At 40.0% G+C, this 27,025-nt stretch overlaps 1 protein-coding gene across 24 annotated transcripts in view; it reads right to left on the reverse strand.

Annotated features, from left to right (window-relative positions):
- Positions 1–27,025, reverse strand: part of NRXN1 (neurexin 1) — a 1,115,374-nt gene that overhangs the window by 558,504 nt on the left and 529,845 nt on the right. For all 24 annotated transcript variants that reach the window (XM_072768323.1, XM_072768320.1, XM_072768315.1 and 21 more), the window contains 2 exons: positions 15,809–16,190; positions 14,507–14,697 (listed from right to left, as the gene is read on the reverse strand). In XM_072768323.1, the coding sequence (XP_072624424.1) occupies positions 14,507–14,697; positions 15,809–16,190 (573 nt within the window). The remainder of the gene's footprint in view (positions 1–14,506; positions 14,698–15,808; positions 16,191–27,025) is intronic.

A 27,025-nucleotide genomic window follows, 5' to 3' on the forward strand; every position in this document is an offset into this window, starting at 1 on the left:
ATAAAACTTACAACATGAAGACAGATTCTGTTTGTGTGTTTGGCCAACAGACTGTGAGGGAAAGCTGGTGGGCATGCTAAATGGGAAATAATAAAATGAAATTGCTATGGAGGTGTGTGTAGCAATCCATCTTCTTTTAAACCTACTCTATGCCAGTGACACCATGGCAGATGGGGTACAAGTTCGGGCATATAAATTCATGCCAAGCTAACTTTGTCTCATGGCTTTGTAAATTTGCCTTTAGGTGAAAACACAGTTCAGATATTATCATTATTTTTCCTCGTTCCTTATCCGATTGACAGCCAGGGTGGATACCTTAGACATCCTTTAGCACCAGACAGCCCTGTCACCATTTCGTGTTTCATTTTTCACTCAGTGTGTGACACTCTCTGGGACTACACATGGCTTGCAGAGGTTCTCCATCACAAAAATAACGTTATACCTTAAGCATGCATAGAACCTCAGTTTGGGGGCTTTGCCACCTCCTATTCCATTTTGATCTTCATACCAATTCTTCACAACAGGCAGGAAGTTACTATTAACCCCACATGCAGGTAAGCAAACCACTCTTCTGAAAAGGTAAGTCAACTGCCCAAGGCAATTCAACGCGATGAGGAGAATTAAACTGGTACCCAAACCTCTAACTCCCAGGCTACCTCTTCTTCCACTACACTCCATTGCCTCCTCTTTTTGCTAAAAACCAGCTCAGTGACAGGAATAGAATAGGTGGAGGAGTTTAGAAATGACTATTCCTGAAATTAACAGAGACTTATAACTAAGGGACCAACAAGAAGACCTATGCAAATCTTATCTTTCCTAAAGTTTTGGGTAGTTCTGTATAGCAATTTGGCTTTCTTTCTTTTTCAAAATAACTTTCCTTAACTCAAAGAAATTTTCTTTTCCTATTTCAAAATAAAGGAACATTTATTTTGGGTGGGGAAGATCTAGTGCTCTACAGGGTAAATTTAGAAGAACAGCTCTTCCCCATAGTGGCCTGTTTAATGCAGGTCAGAAAAAAAAAATGGCACCTGTTCTCAAGTAAGATATACAGAATAAAGGAGAATAAAGCCACTAGTCATTTTTTGGATAGCAAGGGGGAATGAAAAATGATACAACATACACCAAAAAAAAAAAAAAAATCTTTTTGGACATTGCCAAAGTCTCCTAAAATATGTAAGCTTTATAGAGTCATATAAAACTTATTTTCTTCCTTAAGTATCTGAACTTTTCTATATTTTTTTTCAAAAAAGGGATTTTGGGGACTCCTGAGTGGCTCAGCGGTTGAGTGTCTGCCTTCGGCTCAGGGTGTGATCCTGGGGCTCAGGATCGAGTTCCTCATCGGGCTCCTTGCAGGGAGCCTGCTTCTCCCTATGTCTCTGCCTCTCTCTCTGGGTCTCTCATGAATAAATAAATGAAATATATATAAAAAAAAGAAGAGATTTCTCCTGTGCCTGAAAGATGGAATGTTCTCAAGTAGGCAATCAAATCCGCTGGAATCAAATAATTCCCTAGTGCATGTCCCAGAATACTTTGTTTTTCCAATATTTAAATTATTCTTAAGGAGAAATTTAAATACTTAACAGCAATGATCAAAAAGGGGAACAGAGAGGTATGAACAACCTTCCCTAAATGCTAGGAAAATTCTGGGACTTTAATAACAGAATGGATTGCAAATAGCTGACAGGTACCAGCTAAAGAGTGATTGATAGGCCAATGTCCAATCACCCAAACAAGTATTTAATTTGCTTGGGCCTGTTTTAAGTACCTATAAATGTAAATGGCCTATAGGATACATATTAAGAACACACGATTAAAATTGTTGGCTATAGTGCTTAAGAAAGACTTCAGAGGCTAAGGAGACAGAACCGATAGACAGGTTCTATGCAAGCATATGGGTGGGAAGAACATGGGGAAAATCAAAGTAGAAATATCCAGTTCTCCTGTAATAACCACAAGTGAAATTTTTCAGCACTGCACAATGTAGTTATGTACAAGTCTGAAGTTTTATATGGAAGAGCAATTTTTTTCTATTATGTAACATTTCACCCCAAGATTTAAAAAAAAGTAGTATAGTTTCACTCTAGATATTCAGAAGAAATTACTTCTTACGTGTTGGTAAACATACAGAGTAATATTTAAATACTTCTACAGGGCACCCCACGGGGGCTCAGCTGTTTAGCATTGCCTTCAGCCAAGGGCGTGATCCTGGAGACCTGGGATCAAGTCCCACGTCGGGCTCCCTACATGGAGCCTGCTTCTCCCTCTGCCGGTCTGTCTGTCTGTCTGTCTCTCTCTCTCTCTATCTCTCATGAATAAATAAAATCTTAAAAAAAGAATAATGATGATGATGATGATTTAAAAAGGTGTCAGATTTTAGAAAGATGTTTAAGAGAGAGAGCTCTAGGTAGTAAGTTTACACCACTGCCTCCCACAAAGGGGGTACATTCTAGCCCCCACAGTAGAGAGGAGACTCTCAGCTCTCCTAGAGAATCTGTGTTTCCCAAAGCTGGGGGGTGGGTAAACAGGACTGATGTCTGACTGGAGAGTTTTTTGTTTGTTTTTGTTTGTTTTTTTGTTTTGTTTTGTTTTTTTAAAGATTTATTTATTTATGATAGACACACAGAGACAGAGAGAGAGAGAGAGAGAGAGAGAGAGAGGCAGAGACACAAGCAGAGGGAGAAGCAGGCTCCATGCGGGGAGCCTGATGTGGGACTTGATCCCAGGACTCCAGGATCGCGCCCTGGGCCAAAGGCAGGCGCCAAACCGCTGAGCCACCCAGGGATCCCCTGACTGGAGAGTTTTAAACAGCCTGTGGCAGCAGGAGAGAAATGAGAGCAGTAGGAATAGGCTGTACCTCCAGGGGAAAGGGGCAAAGGAACATGAAACTTCTCATGGACAGATGTAAACCCCGTGTGCAACAAGAACAGGCCAGGCAATGGAGCCAGGATAGATCTGGGAGTAAGAGCTTGCATGAAAGGAAAAGAAGATATGGCCACTCCACAGAGGTTGAGGCCAGGAGGTTCTGGAAGAGGGGCCCTGGATGAACCCAGACAAGCAGCGCTAAAGGGGGTGAAGTAAGGGCTACACCAGGCCAGGAGTCCAAAGGTCAGGAGCATGATGTCCCTAGTCTACAAGCTGTGAGGAGACAGCAATGGGAAGGGACAGAGCTGAAAACGCCCCTTGTCCTGCCTATGACTGACCAAAGCAAGTGGCAGCCCCAATTTTCAGCTCTGATTAATAAGTTAGATTGACCATCTTTATTTATTTATTTTTTATTTATTTTTAATTTTTTTATTTATGATAGTCACAGAGAGAGAGAGAGGCAGAGACACAGGCAGAGGGAGAAGCAGGCTCCATGCACCAGGAGCCCGATGTGGGATTCGACCCCGAGTCTTCAGGATCATGCCCTGGGCCAAAGGCAGGCGCCAAACCGCTGCGCCACCCAGGGATCCCCAGATTGGCCATCTTTAAAAATTTCGAGTAAACATTATGTTTTATATGGGTACTGGGGTGGCTCAGATGGTTAAGTGTTTGGTTTTGGCTCAGGTCATGATCCCAGGGTCCTGGGATTGAGTCCCCACAAGGGGCTCCCTGCTTACTGGGGAGTCTGCTTAGGCTTCTCTGCCTTTGATCCTCCCCCTGCTTGTGCGTGCTCACTCTCTCTCAAATAAACAAAATATTTTAAAATATAAATCTTAAAAAAAAAACAAATGAAGACAGACTTCCTGACTGCAAAAAAATAAATAAAAATGTTTTATAATATAAAATTATTATATAGAATTGCTCTTTTTAAAAAGATTTTATTTATTTATTTACGAGAGAGGCAGAGACACAGGCAGAGGGAGAAGCAGGCTCCATGCAGGGAGCCAATGTGGGACTCGATCCCGGGACTCCAGGGTCATGCTCTGAGCCAAAGGCAGATGCTCAACCGCTGAACCACCCAGGTGTCACTGATTGTAGAATTGTCTTAACAGTGAGCCCAGAGATTTCCTCTAAGCCTGTATATGGTACAGATCCTCATTTTGAAGTGATGGCTTGAGGTAAATAATAAATACTATTGTTGCTTGATTATATTTGAACATCATGCTTATTTAATTTAATGATTTTACTTTAAGCCCTTAACACAGTGTCTAACACTTAGGTACTCAATAAATGACATTATTTATTAAGTTACTAATTATGACAATGATGGCACTAATGAGGGCAGTTTATATATCTCCAAACAGAGAACAAAGACAAATGCCGGGCCAGTAGTTTCTCTCACAAAAACACTAGGTTTTGCATATCGCCCTGTCTATGATTCAAACTTGTGTCCTAGCAAAAGTACAAATTATCCTGTGGATGTCAAACTTTATAAATAGCAAAGTTCTGCTATGTTAGTAAATTAGTACAGGACCTTAAAGTGCTTGGAGAAGTCTTTTTACAGTCCCAGAGCTACAAGGGGAACCGATGGTGGGAAATGTAAGTAGTGTGTGTGATGAAGTGAGGGTGGGCAGGAACGGTGGGGGAGTCTCATGCAACCTGCCTGAGAATGTTAATAAGCAACCTCTAGAGAACCTGGAAAAAGTGGCCTAAATATTGTCAATGCCTGTCATATGCAGATGGGCCTTACTAGGTCTCCCTACCCCCACTCCCAATTCCCCCATAAACCTTTGAGCTTCAAGGAGCACTTTGGCTGATCCTGGGCACTGTGGTGAGAATTGAGATCTCACGTGTAAAGTATTTATAATAGTGCATGGGATGTGATAAGCCCTCAAAAGTGGTTACAATAATTATTTATTTTTATTTTTATTTTTTATTTATTTACGATAGTCAGAGAGAGAGAGAGAGAGAGAGAGAGAGGCAGAGACATAGGCAGAGAGAGAAGCAGGCTCCATGCACCGGGAGCCCGACGTGGGATTCGATCCCGGGTCTCCAGGATCGTGCCCTGGGCCAAAGGCAGGTGCCAAACCGCTGCGCCACCCAGGGATCCCGGTTACAATAATTATTATAACTATTCAATATTTAGTATCACTATAATTACTCTTTAGGTGAGATGTTCAACCTCCCTAAACCTTACTTTAGTTTTATCACCTGTAACTCAGAGCTTAGCACAGCAACCTCACCAGTGTGTTACGGAAATTAAAGAGATAATCTATGTAAACCTCTTAGCTAATGCTTAGCAAAGGGTACATGATGATTGAGAGAACAGTGATGTACCTTGCCTAAGGACACACATAAAATAAATAGTAGGGATGCTATTTCACCTAAGTCTGTCTGACCCCAAAGCCTGTGTCCTTAATTACAATGCTATATTGCTTCTTACTTATCCTCAAGAAAAACCACAATAATTAATTGCAAAGGTCAAGAAAGGGCCCCTTTTAAGGGCAGAAACAGAAAACCACATTACTGTGGCATTAACAAGAAAGCCTGATTGACCTAATGCAGTTCCAAAGTAGTACTGAAAGTACTCTCCAGTATGTCAAAATACCAGGTCAGCAGCAGCCCAGTGACATTAAAAATTGCTTTCCTACAAGAGTAAGGATGGCAGAAACGGATATGCAGCATCTCTACAGTAGTGGGAGCATACCCTAAGCCCATCTAACTCTGTGTAGTATATACAGTATATTCTGAATTTGAACTACGGCTCAAGAGGAATTGTTCGGGATCAAAAGGAGAAACTAGTTTTCCTCCGGCCCGCAGTAAAAGAGAGCTGGATCCGCATTATTATTAAACCCTAACTAAATGGAACAACCACTGAAAGTAACAGTGATATTTACTTTTGCGATCTATAACGAACAAATGTAATATTACCCACAAGTCAACCACGGCCTCTCTATCCTTTATAGATCCAGAGGAGCCTGTTTAAATCTTCCCAATTCCACAGAGGATAAAAATCTAGCATTCTCATTCCCTTGTGTTTCCCCAAAATCCAGTGAGCCCCTGACTTATGCTTCTGGCTTTCATATCTCATGTGCAGTCTCTGAACCCAGCTCAAAAGTCTCTCTCCACGCACAGGAAAATTTTGTCCACCCAAAATTCATTTATGAATTTAGTCATATGAACATTTTGGTGCTGTGTAAAGCCCGGTTTTCTACCATCTTGATGGTTATAGCCCCCATCCTCAACTTCTGCTCCAGAACAAGAGACACACCACCTTGATTTTTGTCTAGGAGCTTATAGATTACCTTTCAGAGCCCTCGATGACTCCACTTATACACCCAGTCTGTCCAAATATTTCTTCAAACAAATCCAGAGAATTCATATTTGTACAGTATGACCTCGCCTCCTACCATACCCTCATCCTGGTCATAGGAAGGACATATGTTCCAATCAATTTCCAAGAATTTGACACTAGGACTCCTAAACTCAAGTGAGTCTCTCTTGAGTATTTGAATTGATCAGGGGTGAAAAGCCAGGTGTGAGGAGTTCTTTTTCCAATGCCTATGAAAGCAGGGGAAGCCAGTGTGCAGAGAGGGAAAACAATGAGGGCTTTTTGGGGAGCCAAGTGAAAGCAAGTCACAGCCCCAGCAGAGACCAAGAGAGTGCAGATGTTGACTTGTTGCTGACATGTTTCCCAAATGCGGCTCTCATGAGGTCCAGCCTTAAACTTCCTCTTTCTTGCCCTTGGGTTCCTTGAATGATATACTTTGCATCCCTTCCCCCTTTTTCCACTGAAGTTAGTCTGAATGGGTTTATGCTTTTTGTACCCCCATAGACCTCTGAGTCAACTTTCAGAAAAAAAAAAAAAAAAAGAAAGAAAAGAAAAGAAAAGAAAAGAAAAGAAAAGAAAAGAAAAGAAAAGAAAGAAAAGAAAAGAAAGAGAAAAAGAAAAAGAGATTGGGCATGAAAACTCTGAAGACTCAAATATTTCTTCCATGAGTCAAGCTTGCTTGTTGGCAAACTTGCTTTCCCAGATGGCTCGGACACTGGGAACTCTTGACCAAGAAGCTCAACTTCAAAGAAGACATCCCTGCTTCATCTCAGGCATTCCAAAGACGGATGAACATTGAAGGCCTAGCTATAATTAGGTGAGGCCTGTGTGCAGCACCCCACTCTTAAGAACCCACCTCAGAACCTATAGGCACTTTCTCCTCCATAGCATAAATGTCACAGCTTTAAGAGCTCATCTTGTCTGATCACTGTCCTGTTGGGACATGGTAAATGGGCACCTTGTCTGAAAGGTGTGTGGGCACTGGATTCAGATTTCCAGGAGCCTATGTTTTCCTGTGGGAGGACTGGGAAGGCTATTTCTCCTGGAACATGACCTCCTCTCAGCTGTTCCAAGCGTACAAGCCAACAGTCTGTGGCTGTCAGAGCTCAGCTAGTTTCAGGGGTGAGCAGAAATCAGCATTAGGGCTTTAAGCATCTCTATCACCTGCCCTAAAGCAACTTCAAATTGAAAGGGTTGGGGCCCTTAAAGTTGCACCAGAAATAAGAAGACAATAGGTGACCCACACACCACCACCAGTCTTCATCTTAGCTCTATGGCCAACCACATAAAGTGTCTTCTCTAATAAATCCATAAAAGTTCTCAGTTTTCTTCTCAGCCTGTTGCTCCAAGCTTTTGCTTTCAGTCAACTGAGTTGCTGTAAGCAATAAAACTTGTCTTCCCTGCCCTACTGTAAAGAGTATAAAACTGGGAATTAGAAGCCCAGATCTGGAAACACTCATTATCTATATGGCGGTGCTGGCACATCTCCCCTGAGTAACCTGAGTAAAAGAGATGACTCAGGGCAGTTTGTCTCCAAGATTACTTTGAGCTCTGAGTCCCAATGATTCTAATAGCGGGAAGGTAAACTTCAAATAACAGGTTTAGAGGGCATAGAGAAATGTAAACATTAGAAAACCTATGCCCCATGCAGAAGAGACTCCAAAACAAGTACAATGGGTGGAGGAATACAAAAGAAAATGTAATTGTTGGTAGGGAATAAAGAACTTAAACTCTGTTCTGTCATGTAAGTTGGTCCAAGGCTTATAGGGGAGCAGAAGGAGGAATTTCCACACCGAAGGTCAGAGAGCAGGTCCAAGACAACCTGCGGGGGGATATATTTCACTGGGAGTGGGAGTGACACAAGGATTTTGACACACAGGCAAAGGCCTTGAAGTAAAGAGACCAGATTAAGACTGATTTCTGCAAAGCCTGGGAATATAATGGAGACATCAGGAGAGAAACAATAGCTTCATATCTCTAATTGTCTTTCAGTTCTTGTGTAGGAAACAGAGTAATAGAGTCATATCTTACTTTAACATACTCAGAGCCTGATGGTCTCTGTTCCGTACTTGATGACTGCCTCAAAGTAGTCTCTTTCTCCCAGCCTGTGCCCATCCTCTGCATTGAAGCTAAAGGAATGACTGTAAAAATGCACAATGAATTCTACTCTCCTGCTTAAAATCCCCTAATCCCCTCCTCATCATCATCTCTGGTATGACACTCAGGGCTCTTCTGAATAAGCACATTGTCTAGATCCCTTCTAGGAAGCTCAGAGTTTTCCAGCTCATGACCTCCTTCCCAGGGATTTTTTTTTTTTTTTTTTTTTAAGTTTAGGTTTTATGTCAGGGCAAATCTAGTTCTGTGTTTATAGCTATTTGGCCTGAGGAAGTGAGTCTAACCAAAAACAGCAGGCAAAAGCCCATAAATTTGTGTTCTAGAAAGGTCCACTCATCACTGTATTAGAACACTTGTTTGGGGGAATTTGAAAGTGAGATGAAGAGAGAGGGGGGGGACAGATAAAATAGTAATGCCCACTAACAAAAGCAATAGGGTGAAGCCAAGAGGCAGAAGCCAAGAGTAGGAGAAGCCAGGGAGCAGAGAGAAAACATTTATGTGGAAGTGGACACGTTCAGAGGGGATTGGCGGGGGAACTGGGAATTAGGGAGCAGTGGCTATTAATGTCCAAGGGAATACCAAGGAGGCTTGCTCTTGAGATCCCAGTATGACAATCATAGCAAAGTTCTTATTCTCTGAGTGGCTTCATTGTTCATCAGCTGAAAGCATTTCTTGTCTCTTTCTAATGGATCCTTAAAATAATCCCCCGTTAACTAAAGTGCTGTGAATAAATCTCAAGTCCTTGCAAATTAAGAAAAAAGATTTTATAAAGACAGCTTAACCAACAGAACAATAGAAGTTTACCTCCAGTTTCAATCCCATCTCTCCTGCTTTAAAAGGCTACACTCAAAGTTGGACTCTTCTCTGAAGGTTTCGAGTAAATTATCTGGGCAAGGCAAATGGGCTGAAAATACAAAGCCTGGGCATGTTTAAACATGATCTGGACACGGGGATCAAATCTGGATCACTAAAGAACGCCAGTGAGGATTTGTCAAATGGCAACATTCAAGGATAGAGAAATGTGTGTTAATATTCAGGACTGCACAGGGTAGGCGGCTCAGCAAAAGGGACCGGTGTACGACCGAGATGAAAAGAACACTAATACTTCAATCTTTGCTGAGAGACTGAATGTATTTGAAAGGACAGCCCTGGATGGGTCGCCTCTGATTATGGAAACTTTTAGGGCCTTGGTAGCAGGGATAAACAATAGCAGGTGGCTGCTTTCAAAGTCAGATTTAAGGAGGAATATCAAGAAGGTTAAAAAGCCGGTAATGGTTAAAAGGAGAGAAGAGACAAGATAGGCAGACAGAGGGAATCCAAGATAGGCAGACAGAGGGAATCCTTGCTCAAAGCCCAGGGGCAGGGGGGTAGGGGAGGGCAAGAATTGGGGTGTGAGAGGGAGAACAAAGGGCAGCCCTCTGCCTGGGCTGACCTAGATGTGGCCAGTGCATGATTATTCACTTCTAAGTACTTTGTTAAGTGGCCACCTGAGGGCACTGTATTCTCTACACCTAGAAATCTATTTTTCCCCCCATCAAGTAAATTATCCTCAATTTGCTAAAGAATAAGCTTAAGTAATGCCTTAAAGAAGGATACCCATGGAAGATGGAGTCCAAAAACAGTCCGTTTTGCCAATCTTTGCTCTTTTGCTAGATTAATGAATAGGCAAGACTGGTCTTAATTCAAATCCCTGGGTAATGAATGGTAAGGATGAAATAAAATAACCTCACTTAAACCTATTTAGTGTTTAGGAGAAAGTCCATAAATATTAGCTCCTTCTCATACACACACACATACAAACACAAATTTGCCAAATACAGGAACAAGAGAAGCAACATAAGGAGGAATTACACAAACTCTTTATCTCTCTAAAGGGGGCAGGACTCAGAAGTCCCACGATGAATGTGCAGCTGTGCCAGGAAATCATTGCAGAGAGCAAATTTATGCTTCTCTTTTCATTGCATGTTGCAGCTTGTACATAATAGCCAGAGGGAATAGAACACAAACAGCTGGGAAATAAAGATGAAAGCAAAACTGTATCAGCAGGGAGAGACACAGAACCCCCTGAGAACTCGGCAGTGTCACGAAAGATAATTTGAACAAGGTCACCTGCATGGAATTCCTCTTCTCTGAGAAAGACCACTAGGTTCCTGCCCATTTCTGACCATCTCCAGGGGACTCAAGGTGGGGAATGGGATAAATGGACCCTAGTTTGCAAATTTCCACACTAAATTCCTGTCTATTTGATGTCACAGAGTTGTAGATAAAAGTGTGCATTATTATAGAGGCCTAAAGCGTATCAGATGGCTGAAAACAAAGAAATTCTGCTTTAGCACAAGAAGAGCCTGTAGAGGTTCCCCCGCCCCAACCTCAGGCTTGTAAGGCAGGTTTTGTGGCCTCATGCTGCCCTCTAGTGTCTTTTGACGGTATGGTAACATCAGGAATAAAAAGACTTAAAGTCGTCCTGAAGCAACCGATGTCTCTTTGACCCAGGCCTGATCAAACCAAACAAAAATGAAATCATAAAATAAAAGCAAAACCAGGATTTGTACTAAATTCAGAAGAGAGTTAAATTTTGCTTCAACATGGACATTGCATTCTTTCAGGGTTCTGAAACACATGGCATCTAGATTAGTGAGCACTCTTCAAAAATACAGACACCGGCCATTTCCTGAACGTTACTGTCAAATGATAACTGCTTCAGTCTGTCTGGGGCGGGATCCAGAAACTTGCATTTCATGAACCCCACCACATGACTGTGAAGTGGTGCAGCTGGCTGACCACACTTTGAGAAGAACTAAAGATTGTGGCAGTAACTTTAAGTAGAGGATAGAGTAACTATGATAATTTTCTTTTAGGTCTTTTTTTAAAATATTTTATTTATTTGAGAGGGAGCATGCATGAGAGAGAGCACAAGCAGGGGAGCAGCAGGGGGAGAGGAAGAAGCACACACACCACCACCTCCACCCCCCCCCAAGGACTCTCTGCAATGATTTCCTGGCACAGCTGCACATTCATCGTGGGACTTCTGAGTCCTGCCCCCTTTAGAGAGATAAAGAGTTCATGTAATTCCTCCTAATGTTGCTTCTCTTGTTCCTGTATTTGGCAAATTTGTATGTTTAGTATGTGTGTGTGTATGAGAAGGAGCTAATATTTACGGACTTTCTCCTAAACACTAAATAGATTTAAGTGAGGTTATTTTATTTCATCCTTACCATTCATTACCCAGGGATTTGAATTAAGACCAGTCTTGCCTATTCATTAATCTAGCAAAAGAGCAAAGATTGGCAAAACAGACTGTTTTTGGACTCCATCTTCCATGGGTATCCTTTAAGGGGAGCCCAACGTGGGAGCCCAACCCCAGGATCCTGGGATCATGACCTGAGCCACACACAGATGCTTAACCAGCTGAGCCACTGAGTGCCCCTCTTTTAATTCTTTAAAGGCAAAATATATGTGAAATAAAACCGTCGACCAAAATAGGTCACCTTTCATTTTTCCTGTATTTGGAGCATCTGAAATCTCCGGGACCAGCCTGCCAAGAAAACAATGCTGTTCAATTCTGAGTGAAGAGTTCCTGTAGATGTTCTCCTAGATCAGTGAGCCCTCCCTGATTCCAGTGGGCATCCGGGTAGGAAAGAGAAAATGCCTTGTGGTTTTAATCATCCTTATGAAATCCCTTAAATATACCTTCCTCTAAAAGTTTTCCTAATGCCACCAGATTTGTTTTAATGCCTTGAGGTGGCTTCAGGGTGTCCTGTTCTCTGCCCTGTAAATGCCCCAAGTCAATTTGAATCATAGTACAGAAAGCTTTTCAGGACAGGAACTCTCTCTTCGTCTTCAAAAATGCACTCTCCACTCCGCACAGAGGAAGTGCTCAGTAAATACTCCTCATCTGGCCAGTGCCTCTCACCACACACACCAAAAGTTGGTAATGATGGAAACTAAGAGAAGTGTTGCCACACGACCACAGTCTTTTCTTAAGCTCCTGGTCAGTGGCACACATGGCAAGAGGGCTTCATTGGGGTTATCATTGCCATTATCATGGGATCACACATTCAATTTATAAGCCCACAGCTTTGGCTTTTAATTTTTAATTTTTAATTTCAGGAACTTGCTTTCACTTTTTGGCATAGTCTGATAAATCTGTAAACACACAGGAACTTTCCGAGGTAAAGGGAGATGGATTCACCATTATTATAGAATCTCTATTTACCTGGGAAATAAACTTCAAATTTAAATAGTGGGTTTTTTTTTTTTAAATGGATGCACTCAGAATTCAACACTTAGTAACTTAATATTCTATAAAATGCTATTTTTAATTCTCAGTTTTAGTTTTTGAATTGTGGATAAAGCCTTTCTTACATTCAGAATTACGAAACACTGAATGTTTTAATAAGAATCAGCTCTGAGGGTCACTTAGATTTCTAAAGGTCCCCTTCACCACCAGAAAGAAAGCTATACCACAACCTCCTGTTGCCCTCACTTCCATTTCTAAATGAACAAAAAGCAAACATTTACCTCAGAAGACAGTGTCCTAATTATCCAATGAGACATAACCCACTGCCTTGCACTACTTCTCTATATCCTCAACGTGTATGTAGGTCTGTGCATGTCACATACTTCAGTCAAAGATGAACTGCTTCTTTCCCGGCCACTTTAGTGTCCCATGCAGTGTCTACGGGTTCTAATGACATTCATTTCTGCTTACTGAGGTCTCCCCCTCCACAAACAGGACACCGTTTTGTTTTAGCTTTGGTGGCTGACATGGCCAGCACACCGAATGTCACAATCTCTCCCTTTCCCTTGACAATTATCACCTCAAACCACTGTGCAAGACACGGGGACTCACAAAATACGAAAATAAGGAAAATGTACTCCATTCACCTCAGAGAGAAAAAAGAGAAAGAGCTTTAGCCTGTTAAACAGCATTTCCTTTGAATTTCATTTTCCTTCCTGAGCTAAGCTATTAGATGTGTGGACACAAACAGGATTGCTTTGAAGTTAACAGGAGGCCCACCCTGAAAGAAGGAAGACAGCCATTATCACACATTTTAGGTGTTGGACAAATATAGTCCTGGGATTGTAAATATATTCTGCAATTATAGGACATGAAACATTCTTCTTTCTTCTTTCACCTTATTTAGAAAGAGTATTCTTCTCTGGAAAGAGTTGTCTTAGATTTTCTCTTTCCAGTTCTCTAACTTCCCTATGTATTTATGTTTTGAATAAAAGGAAAAGATCCCATCAGTAGAAATGAACAGTTCTCATCAAGCAAAAATGTGACCACAATGATCCCTGAAGGGCTTTGGATACCTCAAGGTAGAGAAGCAATGGAGGGGGGTGTGCATCCCCACAATGGAGGGGGTGTGAGGCTATATTTACTCTATGGTGGCAGTTGTTTTATCCCTGGGCAAGCCATTCAAAGCTCAGATTTCCTACATTCATAATGAAATTCTAATAATATCTCTTCCAATGTTTGTTGTCATGTTAAATAAGATGGGGTGTATGGATATGTTCTTAGTGAATCATCAAGGCCCATTGAAATAGAAACTTCTGTTATTTTCTCCTGTTACTGACATGTGTTCTAAGCATTTCTTGCTCACTTGAGAAATCAAGTATCAATATGGAAAGAAAAAGTCTGTTAAACTTTCTTAGCAGCTGGTGATAGAAGCATTCCTGTGTGTGTTTGTGTGTGTGTGTGTGTGTGTTGGGAATTGGATGGCACAAATTCACTGCTGGAGACACAAAGGTAAAGGCCAGGCTCAGACTCCTGTTGGTCAGAGGCTCTGAAAGTATCTAGGAAACCTCACCAAGGAAAGAAAACGAATAAGCTCTAGAAGAAACTCCTTAGGTATCTAGTCACCTTGACCCCAAATCGATTAAAAACTGTAGGGACTAAAGAAACTTGCAAACAACCCACTTGTCTTTATAATATCAAGACTAAGAACATGTTTTCTCTTTAAATTTTAATCATGCATGCATTCTAGGAGGTTGCATTTTTTTTAGCTATTAAAAATACATACGTTTCTGCCACATTAAAGGGGAACGGAGGCTTGTGTGTTCTATTATTAATTATGTGTCGGAAATGAAATTCTGGTCAGTCTTTGCAAACACACACTCCAAAACAACGGATCTGTCATGTGAGTGAGGCCCTTGTGGGCCTGTTCCTGTTACTATGACTCAGTGTGCACTTACTTTTGAGGTCCAAGTTCCTGGCTCCTGCGGTGATTTGTGTTGTGATTTTCGTATCAATCTTGACAGTGTGGAGATTGCTGGTGTCCCTTGATATCATCACATTGTGCCACTGATTGTCATTGAGAGGTTTATTTGAGCTCCCTTTGATGAGGTTAGCACCATTTCCCAAATCAAACACATAATGTAAGTACCTGGGAAAAAAGTAAAGGTTGAGAAAGTGCCATCACTTTTTGAATTTTTGATGGAGTCCAACTAAATATTACAAATGGAGATCTTTTTTTCATGTGGTTCCATCCTTGATAGTTGTCTGAGAGTGAGTTGTACAGAGGATCAGTTAACAAGAAAGTAAGAAACACTCTAATTTTAGCACAGAGGATTACTCATTATCTGCATTACAGTAAATAGTGAAAATTATTTTTAACATCCTGGTCTACATCCCACTTTATGACACTGGCAGGTAAATACCTTTCACTACTCACTCCCTATCCCCACCAAACCCTCCGTTTTCTGCCAGTTTCTTGCACCTGCTTTCCCTTAGTCTTGAATGCCTGTTTCTTATGTGGGAAATGTGCACTCATCCTTCAAGACTCAGTTCAGATATCCACTCCCTGCCTCATACACTTTCTTAATTTCCCTAAAGAGTCTCCTGAACCTTTGAACATGATCATCTGAGGAAACTTTTCATAATGTTCTTCTGTTATATTTATGTGTTCGCCTGTTTTAGTGCCTGGTACATTCTCCAGCCCATTGTAGATATGCTCACTTAATATTCACTGATTGGATGAATGCATACCCAAATCAATTACAATACATCAAAATTTCCTCACTGTTCCAAGGAAATTTTACAGAAACCTTTACTTCTAAATTTTTCAAGGAAGTATGATGTAGAACTAAGTTTGAGTTAAATGGGATTTCTTGGAATTAAAGTAATCTGATTACTTAATATTAGATATTTAATTTGCACACATTTCTATACATTTGTAGAAATCTTTTGTAGAATTATAGTGCGCATAGTAAGAAACCCACATCTGAAGTGTATGATTCATGGAATGCTTATCGTAATTAGAACTTGGTATTACTTGTACTTTATATATGAAAATGTAGGTATCGAAAAGTCTACTGATTTCCTATTAACTTTATAAAGATAAGAAGTGATTTGAACAAATACATTATTTAAGCCATTTCCCCACACCCCTGCCCACTACCTTAGAAGCCAACACATCTGTTCAATGTAGATTTTTGGATATTGAGGTCCATTTTGCAAATATGTATTTATTTGTCATTGAACTGACATATACTCACCCTTTAACTAATTCGACCACAATAAAGTCATTTCCATCCCCACTATTATATAGAATTAGTCCATCTAGGGATGTTGTCTTGAACTGGAAAAAAAGATGCATAGAAGTGTAGGCTTGCAATGTAGCTAAGGCAACATAGCTCGATTTGGTCTTGAAGGTGACGGGGTCTGCTATGATGTTCCTGAAGCCAAATCTGGCGTTAAGCTCACAGTAATCTATATCACCATTTTTACACAAGTCAATGTATGCCATTCCATTAAATGTCAGGCTCTGCAGATGTCCAATGAAGTTGGAGGGGACAGAAGACAGATACCGACGTTCTGTGATGATGCCAGTCTCTATGTTATGGAACTCCAGCCTTGTGTGATCGCCTGCCATTTGACCTGAAAGGGAAGAGAATGTATTATCATTATTATTATTTTTTGTATCTGAAAGAAACTCCCAAATATAGATTTCCATGAGAAACATCACATTTTAAAATGCAAGGATTCAAATACCCTTTGACATTCAGTTACGTATAGTAAAAACATGGCAATGATATATTAAAGGATGAGACTGGATACTTAATAAGACCTCCGTAGGTCAGGTTGTAATCTCTGTCCAAATTATAGCCTTAACAAAAATCACCTTCATTAGGCAAAGTTGCAGAATTTTTTAAAAGTAGGAGAAAGAAACAAAGGAAGCAAGAAATGGGGTGGGGGGGAGGGGCGAGAAAGAAAGGACAGGAGGGAGAGAGGGAAGAAGGAAGGACGGAAAAGAGAGGGAAGAATTATGAGCAATGATTGTCCTAAATAATTCCATCAGCAAGTGGTACATCCTAGCTTGGTGATTATGTGCTTTTCTTTATATATAAGGAAATGTTCTTCATGAAAAAAAAAAAAAAAAGACTATGTTTTCCTATACCCAAGAGAAAAAACGAAGGGGTGCTAACTATTCTTCCAACAACCAACAACGAAAATGTGTCTAAAGTTAAATATGCACTTTCACCTTCCCTCTTCTGTGCTGGACGATTCTCACAGTCTTTGCTAGAACTAGCCTCCCAGACACTGGAGAGTTTCTGCTGATCTCTTCTGAACCCATGCCATTTTCCTTGCACTTATGCTTTGGATGCCTGAAGTGGGCCCACTACACTAAATCAAGACATGCTCAGTTTTGAGAATATGAGTAAAATTAGCCCACATTACCATAAAACACAATCTTTTTTTAAACACCCAAGAATGAAGTTGGGTTGAAGATGTATGTGATTGACTTTTCAACTCAGCCCTCATGCCTCTGCATCCCACCAAACTCCTCTGTCAAACCCATGAAAGTCCAACCTCATCCCATCTTTACCTCTGAGATGATTACTGTACCCATCTATTCTACTGAAGGTAAAATAAATAAAGATGTGAACCTGTTCCCAGGGTGCAACTTAAAGTACTCTTATCAATGCTAGTGATTCACTCCCAGCATCTTGTTCTTGTCTAATCAAACTGTCATTTGCTTTCTTCTGAAACTCAAAAAGGTTATTTAAATTTGCCATCAAGTTCTTCCAGGAGCTAGCTTCACTACTCAATCTTGCATAATTGGAAAATTTATCGAGCTTACCCTATCCCATCATCCATGATATTAGTGAAAATATTAATTAGAGCCGATCTCAGGACCAGCCCTTGAAAAAAACGCACTGATCCTTCTTCCTAGGTGTAATGAAGATTGAACAACCATTTTTGTGGGCCTCCCTCAACCAGTTTGACAGATTTCCATTTCTTTAGTCAAGATAGTTAAAATATTAGATGGCACTTTGAGGAAATGCCAGTAAGTGAATTATAAAAGGCATGCTTTTTCTTGTGCGAGAAAAATTGTCTACATACATAATTGATTTTGATGCTTATAAACTCATTGGTGTAAAAAACTCTCCCCTGAGCTGTACTTAATTCCACTTAATTTCCACACCTCTTTACTAGTCCTTGATCCTGGTAACAGCATTGCTGCCATCCCTCGACATGTTCTCTTTTCAGCTATTCTTTTTCTGATTCTGTCTCTACAAACTCTTTTTAATAGAAGAAAAATGACTGTAAATAATTGTCTCTCCCCCCCTTCCTCCTCATGATGCCTCCTTCTTGTCTGCCTGATGTAAAAATACTATTAAATCCCTCACATTTCTAGTTTCTTGTATGACATCATTTCTCTCTCCTTCTCCAGTTCTTTTGTTCAATGACCTCAATACTATTCTGTGGGGAACTACTGCGTTGTTAGCAAATAAAGTGCGCCTTTAATAATTTTCAAACATCACACAAGAAACATTGAATTAATGAGGTATATAGTAGGAAGAATATAAAAAGTTGAAAAAAATATCTTGGACTTTTATACTTCCTTGTGTTGATTTTTATTTTTTTTCATTATATTAAAATTTGAGCCTTAACTCAATGAACCCATCCCAAGCCTGAAACTGTCATGTTTTTTTCTTTAAAAGCTCCATTAGTGAACCAACAGATAATAAGGAAATACCACCCTCCAACCCCTCTCCCTCAAATTTCAAATACTTAAAATTAAATATTATCTCAACTGTCAAGTTCTTGATAGCTCTGAAATAGGGAAGCACATTTTGTTTAGCAGGACTGAGAAGTTTAGTGGTAAAAATAACAAGTAATGTCTGTTTCCTTTACTCAAAGGAATATAATATGTATGCAGAGCATAAATAATAAAAAGGTAGTAAAACAGTTTGGGAGCAACCATGGCCCAGTTACAAGAAAAATCATTATGGCCCATGTTCAAGAGTCTATTCTTTCTCTAATAAGCATATATAAATCGCATTGACAGTAATGGCAGATATGCTTGCTCGCAGGGGAGAATTAGCACCTAAAAGCCATTATCCACTGACTAAGAAGACATTAACTGCAGCCTTCTAAACATTCTTTTTTCCCCTCAGAATTTATTCCAGAGTTTAATCCTCTGGCAGTAATGTAGCCACGTCTACTATTAGACACATATATTGATTATGAAAAAAAAAAGACACTGAAGGAGAAAAATTTTTTAAGGTTCTAAGCATTTAGAAATATTGTATCTTCTGTAGAGATTGGATGAAAAGATTGTAGCAAAATACCTCTAAGATATGGGTATACCAGACTGACAATCATCTCCAATGAGAAACCATCACCTGGATGGTGTGTTTGCACAGAAACCTAACTATGCTAATCAAATCTTTATATCCAAACAGATATAATAATATCAGCTGTTTTATGTTTAGTTTTGTTCAGAGTCAGGTTAAATTTCTGTTGCAGAAAAAAATAACCCCAAGCCCTACATCAACTGGTTAATTCACTTAAATTTATTAAGTATGTGGTATATGTATACGTGTGTCAGGTGCTATGCTAGGTAATGAAGAAAGAGTATTGGAAGGAGCAGACTTGGCTCCTGTTTTCACAGACCTCATGGTTTATTAGGGAAAGGCAGACAAAAAGAGGTAAGGAAATAATAAAATATATAGTGACAAAACAAAAAAAATAGTTATGAATTCGATAAACAGGGAGTTGTGTTGCTAAGTATGGGATGGGGGCCTGAGTTGATATTTAAGCTAAATTTGAAGGATTAAAAAGAGAAAGACATGCTAAGAACTGGAGAAGCGGAATGGGGAGGTGAATTCCAGGAAGAAGAAACAGATGAGGTGAAGATAGGCTCTCAGGTGTAAAAGACCTAGAAAGTGTGGCTGGAGATTCAGGAGTAAGTGAAATTAGTGGCTCACCTGAGATGGGAAGCAGAGCTATCACGGGTCAGATATCACACACAGCACCTCCTGATTATATTCATAGGTGGTTGGAAAGTTTTAGGCAGGTAGAAACCACGGGTCAGTGTCTGTGTGTTCAATCTCTCTGACATAGGTATGGTAAATTTGAGACAATCTGAAGTAGGGTGGTTACAGCAGAAATGGGGGGAAAAAAGATGTATGAAATGAGATAATTTTGCAGATAGAATCTGCAGGATTTACAAATAAGGTGTAGATGACGGAGAAGAGGGAAATTATAAGCAGAAAGAGTTAGGGGTCCCCAGCAAAAGAAAAATGAAACACAGCTTTCATGACACTAGAGAGAAGTCGTTTAGCTCTACTTGCCCAAACACACTTCTGGCAGAACGTCCTAGAAGGTGTCAGAATTACAAAGAAATGCAAAAGCCCTCAGTAGAGGGAATAAAAATTTCAAGGGAAAAAAAAGGAATGCAAAAACTAATAGTCTCTACCAGGTCTGGAAACAGCCTAACCATATCAGAGACAATAAATCAGTGTTAAAAACTCGCAGTGCTATTTCAAAGGCAAGCACTTATCTGAGATAAGGACCCAAGACCCTATCCAGTATATACCAATTCTGGAGCCTGCCCATAGCCCCTTCCTTTGTCCAGCAGTTACCTCTGCCTCATTATAATGCCACAGTCTCCACGCAAGGAGGAGCACAAGCTTCATTACCATAACTGCCGATGCAGGTGTAGGCATGTTTTCTAAGTACACCTGAGCAAGCCTTTACCTGTGATGACAGAGTTCTCCTTTTTGAATATTCTCCATAACCCTAAATAGGAGGAACACCTCTCCTCCTGTTTGGGGAGTCACAGGTTTGGAAATTATTCCTCGTGATCTCCTTCTTTGCTGCAAATACAGTTTCCTTTGTGTGACAACTCTAGGTGGTGCAGTTGCCATCTGTAAGTCACCAAGGAGTGAACTCCAAGACAGGATGATGATGCCCAGCCTGCTGGCTTGAGTCACTGAACATATGGTAAATATCGTTCAATGAAAGACACGCTAACATACACACACATGCAAAACACATAGTTCCAGATTTTTTAGACTAACTGATGAGTTGAAACCCAAGGGATCCCTATTGAGGGATTCCCATATAGCCTGTAGAACTTCCCTGTACAAGTCCTAGGGAGCTTCTCCCTTCTTAAGTTTCTTTGCTGGCAACTGCTGCCCTCATCATCCTAGGTGAAGTACAGACATTCCGGAGAATGAATGGCCTATGTACTGTCCCGTTTTCAATATGTATTTGACTCTAATTTAAGATGAAGTCAAATGTAGGAAAAAAAAATACACGAAGAGTTTCTAGTTCTTTCCCATAACTTTTTTTTTTCTGTTTAGTGATTCCTGACTTGCTGTAAAATTTAATAAAAAAGCCCAAACCCCAAGAATAAACAAACAAACAAAAAGACACAAAAAACCCATTGCTTTCCTGATTGGCTTCATGTGGCCACTAAAGTGTTTGAAAAAAATTCCATTTCTAAATTTAAGCCTCAGTGGCAAGTTTCCATTGCCCACTTTGGAAACATTTTTCCATGCTATATGAATCAAAGCTTTCTTATTCTTATGAATTGTTGGCTTTTGTGAGATCGCTCACAAAACATAATCCCCCAATATGAATCACCTTGATGAAACTTCACCAAGTAAAGGTAAATTAATGTGAAAATAAAATTGCCCTTAGCTCTGTGCAGCAAGATGCTGGGAGCGGGGGAACAAAAGAAAAGTGAGGTGGAATACACGGGGTTCAGGATGCATAATTTGGATAATTCATCAATATTTACTTGGTTTATATTCCCATTCATCTTTAAACTCTAAGAAAGAACATGCTCATTTTTACTACTGAAGAAAAATATCGACTCCTACAGAGCAGAGGATAAAATCAAATTTCTGCTCTAAAGCCTTGGGCAATTTTGAGAAAGAGTAGATGGCAAGCTAATTTACTGAAATACTAGTTTATATTTTGTTCTTCCTTCAAAAAGCTAGCCAAGTTATTTTGCCTCTGAGGGTTTTTCTTGGCAGAAAGTGGAAGCTGCTGGAAAACAATGCCTTCTCCAATCTTGGGAAGGCCTGATTTGCAAGGTTTCTCTAGAAAGGAAAAAGCAGCAGAGAAGATAAAAGAATGCATGTAAAGGCTGACCAGAGATAATGGGATTGCCACTGATTAGGAGAGAGGAGAGAGAATTTGGTGGGATTTAGAAGTGCTGAGTTCCAGCATCCTGCTCTGCTCAGGGTCCAGCGTTGAGAGAGAATCGGTGAAGTACACATAAGGAGACTGGACCTGGATTGCAGCCCACAGATCCTGGCAGGAGTTGACAAAGATCCATTCTCCCACTTACCAGGGGAGCAACAGCATTCTTGTAATTCAAAGGAAAAACTTGGAAAAGTGTTTTTAGTGAGAATAAGTGCAGAGAGAAGACAAAAGACACCTCTGCCGTGATCCAAGGTGGGGAGTAGGGAGTGGAGGCAACAAAGACTATGATTAAATATCCTGTAAATCCAGAAAAAAATGCCTAAAGCCTTTCTGATTTAAATCGTGCTGATTTAAAAATGACATAAAGACAATTAAGAAATGTTCCATTCTTGCACACCTGAGTTGGTGGACCAAGACTCATATCATAGTTTTAATAATATAGGCTTGGAAAAAAAAAAAAAAAACTTTTAAACAAAAGCCTTAGGATATATTTGTCTTCCAACGCTGGGAATTCTTTTTTTTTTTTTTTTTTTAAGATTTTATTTATTCATGAGAGACAGAGAGAGAGAGAGAGAGGCAGAGACACAGGCAGAGGGAGGGAGAGGGCTCCTGTAGGGAGCCTGATGCAGGATTCGATCCCAGGACCCCAAGATCACAACCTAAGAGAAAGGCAGATGCTCAACCACTGAGCCCCACCCAGGTGCCCCACCAATGCTGGGAATTCTAAAAAGGATTCCTTTTCTTTCAGATCATAAGTCTAACCTCATCAACAGCCTATGAATTCCCAATGAAGTCTTAGGTGCCAGAGTCCCAGGATGAATCAGCCAAGGATATATGAGGAACTTTGCCATAAAGAGCTAGTCCGTGCCCAGGAGGAGCACTATGGAAACCCGTGATAGTAGTTTAGGAATGATTCCTCAACAGAGTCAATTACCTTGGGAGTTCCCCATTGAATAGATGACTCATTTCTTCTTACATCTACAAGCAAACTATATCCATGTAAGTTTCTGTTAATTCTCTTCCCTTATATTATGATTGTTGGTGGCAGATAAATGCATGGCCATTTAAATAAACAAAGGAATGATGTATTCCCTGGAAGCTTAAAAAGGCAATTCACTGATGTAGAACATAGCTGAATAGCTATGTTTAGAAGTTTAGTAGAAATCTATGCAATTGAAGATATGTATCTTGAATTTTCTATGAAAATTAGATGGCAATTCATTTAGGGGCCATTTCTGGCATTTTCTGTGTTACATTGATCGTATTCACACTCTGTTCATGAGTTGTTTTTTTTTTAAGATTTTATTTATTTATTCACGAGACACACACACACAGAGGCAGAGACATAGGCAGAGGGAGAAACAGGGTCCCCTCAGGGAGCCTGATGCAAAACTAGATCCCAGGACCCTAGGGTCATGACCTGAGCCAAAGGCAGATGCTCAACCTCTGAGCCACCCAGGTGCCCCTATTCATGACTTTTTAAAATTATTTAATTTATTTATTCATGAGAGACACAGAGCGAGAGGGGGGCGGGGCACAGACACAGGCAGAGGGAGAAAGCAGGCTCCATGCAGGGAGCCTGACATGGGACTCTAACCTGGTCTCCAGGATCACACCCTAGGCCGAAGGTGGTGCTAAACTGCTAAGCCACCCATGTTCCCTTCATGACTTCTTAATTCAAAATGTGTTGTACTGATTTTTAAAAGCATGCCACTGTTGTACATATTTACAAGCATAATTACATAGGAATGGGAAGGAAAAAATAAGTTGAAATAATGCTATATTTCAAATGAATGCTATAACTACACTAAAGGAAAGGAAGGTAAGAAAAAAAGAAAAAAAAGGAGGGAGGGAAAGAAAGAAAAAACGAAACAAGCCAAATTATCATCCAAGTTACTTATAAACTCAGCATTTGATTAAATCTGTTAAGTCTTAGGCAGTGGGGAATAAGAATCACAAACTAACTGAATTTTTTTTAGTTGATTGTTAATAGTAGTGGTATGGGCAATTGCAAGTAATCCTGAAACCATGTTAGATTCATTACTGGATTGAGCAAATGAGTAACTGTGACAACACTGGGAATAAGGATCCCAGCATGGCAGAAGGAACATGGAAACACAGAATGCAAGAAGTCAAGACACAATGATGTAGATATGGAGGTACCACTGAGCTCATATTTTCTAAGATAGGTATATATGCATGTTTATATGCACTTTTTTTTTTTTTTTTTTTTAGATTGGCATCTATTGTTTGGACAATTTGGGTTTTCTTAAAGGAGTAAAAATGTGGAGTTAGTGTCTAAGGTCACATGAGTGAGATGTTGTGAATACTTGTTGCCAGGGACAAGGACATGTGAAAACCACACGGGAATATTCTTTAGGTCAGTGTGTGTATATTTGCATATATATGCAGTCATATGCATATATACTTGAATATATTTCCTATCTTTGCTTGCTAAAAGTCAGGAGAAAAAAAACATATACTTCAGTAGCATGGAGCACACCAATCACCTAGATTTTGGTTTATAACATCATTTGTGACTAAGTGAAGACTAAAGGGCTGATTCCAGGGCTGGAGTATGGTAGGTACAAGGTGTGTCTGAAATATCCTGTCACGGCAGAAAGTAAGGAAGTGCTAAAAACAAAAAACAAAATTAAAAAAACCCTGAAAATGTTGGGGCAGGGCATGTCATAATTTAACAAAGACTAACTTTATGGGACTCACACTGGCCCAAACCAATATAATCTTAGCACCAAAATAAGTAGTTATAAACTCTTTGAAAAACAGAAACTTGTGGGTCCATACCAATAAGGAAGAAATGAAGGAAAGACAGAAGGGAAGGAGAGAGAAAGGGAAAGGAAAACAAAAGAAAAAAAAAAAGGAAAACAAAATGGAAATAAGTGCCGACTGTAAATGTGGCACAAGCCCTGGAGGTGGAAAATAATCATTTTGTAACTACTGCAGTAAAGACTGGATCAGGAATACATCTCCAAAGGATGCTAACTCTAGGGTGAACTTCTGATGAGGTACAGGATATTTCCACGGTCTTGATTTCTCCCCGTGGACAGTTTATTGGCACCAAGTGAGAACACATACTCTTCATGCAGTGGAGAAACTGGACAATGTGTTGACTAAGGGGCCAGGGACATCGTGTGCTCTCCGATGGGATACTGGAAAGAGGCCACCTCACCTATGCAGTATTTCACCCGAAAATGCAAAATCTGACTTTAATCATGAAAAAACATCAAACACAGAATGAGTGACTTTACAGCGATAAAGGGTGGGAGGATTATGTATTTCAAAAATGTGCTGTCATGAAAGACAAAAAAAAAAAAAAAAAAAGTCGATGGAAGTGTTTAGATGAAAGAAGGCTAAAGGGACCTGAGAACTAGATGCCATGTCTGACCCCAGGCTGCACACTCTGCTGGAGGGAAAATGCTATAAAAGACAACATTGGGTCAACAGACTAAATTGAATATGAATGAGAGAACAGATAAAATATATTGCAACTGAGCAACAGTTACTGAAGTTGGTAACTCTTTGTTATGTAAGGGGATATTATTTTTAGAAAATGCAAACTGAAGTAGCGGTTTGTATTTAATTGTTGGTTAAATGGTTATGAAAACAAAAACAAAAACAAAAACAAACAAAAAAAAAAAAAAAAGGAGAGGGAGCTAGCCAGTGAGAGAAAATGTCAAAGGAAAAGGGATACAATGTTCACAATAGTAAAGATATATCAGTGTTCTTTGTACTGTTTTTATCTTTTTAAATTTTTAATTAATTTTTAAAAGATTTTATTATTTATTTAATTGAGAACGAGAGAGAGAGAGAGAGAACCCATGAGCAGGGGGAGGAGCAGAAAGGGACAAGCACTGAGCATGGAGCCTGATATGGACCTTGATCCCACGACCGCTCATGACCTGAACTAAAACCTAGAGTCAGTCGCTTGATGGACTGAGCCATCCAGGTGCCCCAGCACTGTATTTATTTTTGAATGTCTCTCTTTTTTTTTTTTTTTTTTTGTAAAATTTTTTAAAAAGATTTATTCATGATGGGGAGAGAGAGAGAGAGAGGCAGAGACACAGGCAGAGGGAGAAGCAGGCTCCATGCAAGGAGCCTGATGTGGGACTTGATCCTGGGTCTCCAGGATCATACCCCGGGCCAAAGGCAGTGCCAAACCGCTGGGCCATCAGAACTGCCCCCCCCCCACTTTTTTTTTTTTTTTAACAAAATGTGTTACACCATACTTTTTTTTTATCCTCTCTTCATTCACTATAGTTCAGGTCTTATGACTTTACATCCTCAAGCATCTAGTACGCTGCCACAGGATTCATTCTGCTCAAAAAAAATAATCTCTCAGTTTACTCTCAAGCTTTCAATGGCCTGAAGGTCAATGAAAAATAAACACCTTAGTTGAGAGCACTGACCCATTTATTTGCCCCAAAAGGCCTTTCTAGCCCTGTTAACTACCATATGGATGCATAAAGCAAAACAAATCATCTCTGTCTACTGAACATCAGTCCGTGTAGCCTCACCAGAGCCATCCGCCCTGTCTGGAATGCTCCCCCACATACTTTTGTCACCTGCATTACCCTCTCTTTAAAGCCTAATTCAAATATGATCTATTGCTCTCAGTTATCCTTGAAACCAAAGTCCTCAACCTCTTTTCTGAACTCCAAAAACAGGAATTGCTTATGTCAACCATTCAATCCATCACCTATTACACTAGACCATCAGTTATTGTTTGAATTATAAGTGTGTGTATATCCTCATGACATGATGTTATGTCTGGGAAAATACTTGTCTTCGGATCATACACTTGTTAGGATATTAATGAATATAAACAATGAGTCAAAGCCCATGAGTCAAAAAACAAATCAGCAACAACAATATAAACAAGCCTAGATTCTCTTCTAAGTTCTAGTAACAATGGCATCTCAAAGAAACACAAGTCACTTGATCCCTTTGAACCTCAGTTTCCTCATCTATAAAATGAGGATGCATGTGTTCTGTCCACTTCATTGGACTGAGCTTTCAGACACACTTAGGGACTGACAAATGTTCCCCTGTGGTTTTCACCTGCCCCTGTCCCCGGGAGCTACATATTTACAATCTCTTTCGCACATGACCTTAAACACGAAGTTCTCTCTTCTACTCCTTTTGATAAAGCACAAATTGTCCAAACAATGGATATTAATCTACAAAAAAGATTCATTCCTCTTCTAAGAATGATTCTTGGCCAAAACTAGCTGAACTTCAGTTGACAT

The sequence above is a fragment of the Canis lupus genome, chromosome 11 (assembly GCF_048164855.1).
Source record: "Canis lupus baileyi chromosome 11, mCanLup2.hap1, whole genome shotgun sequence".
NCBI lineage: Eukaryota > Metazoa > Chordata > Mammalia > Carnivora > Canidae > Canis > Canis lupus.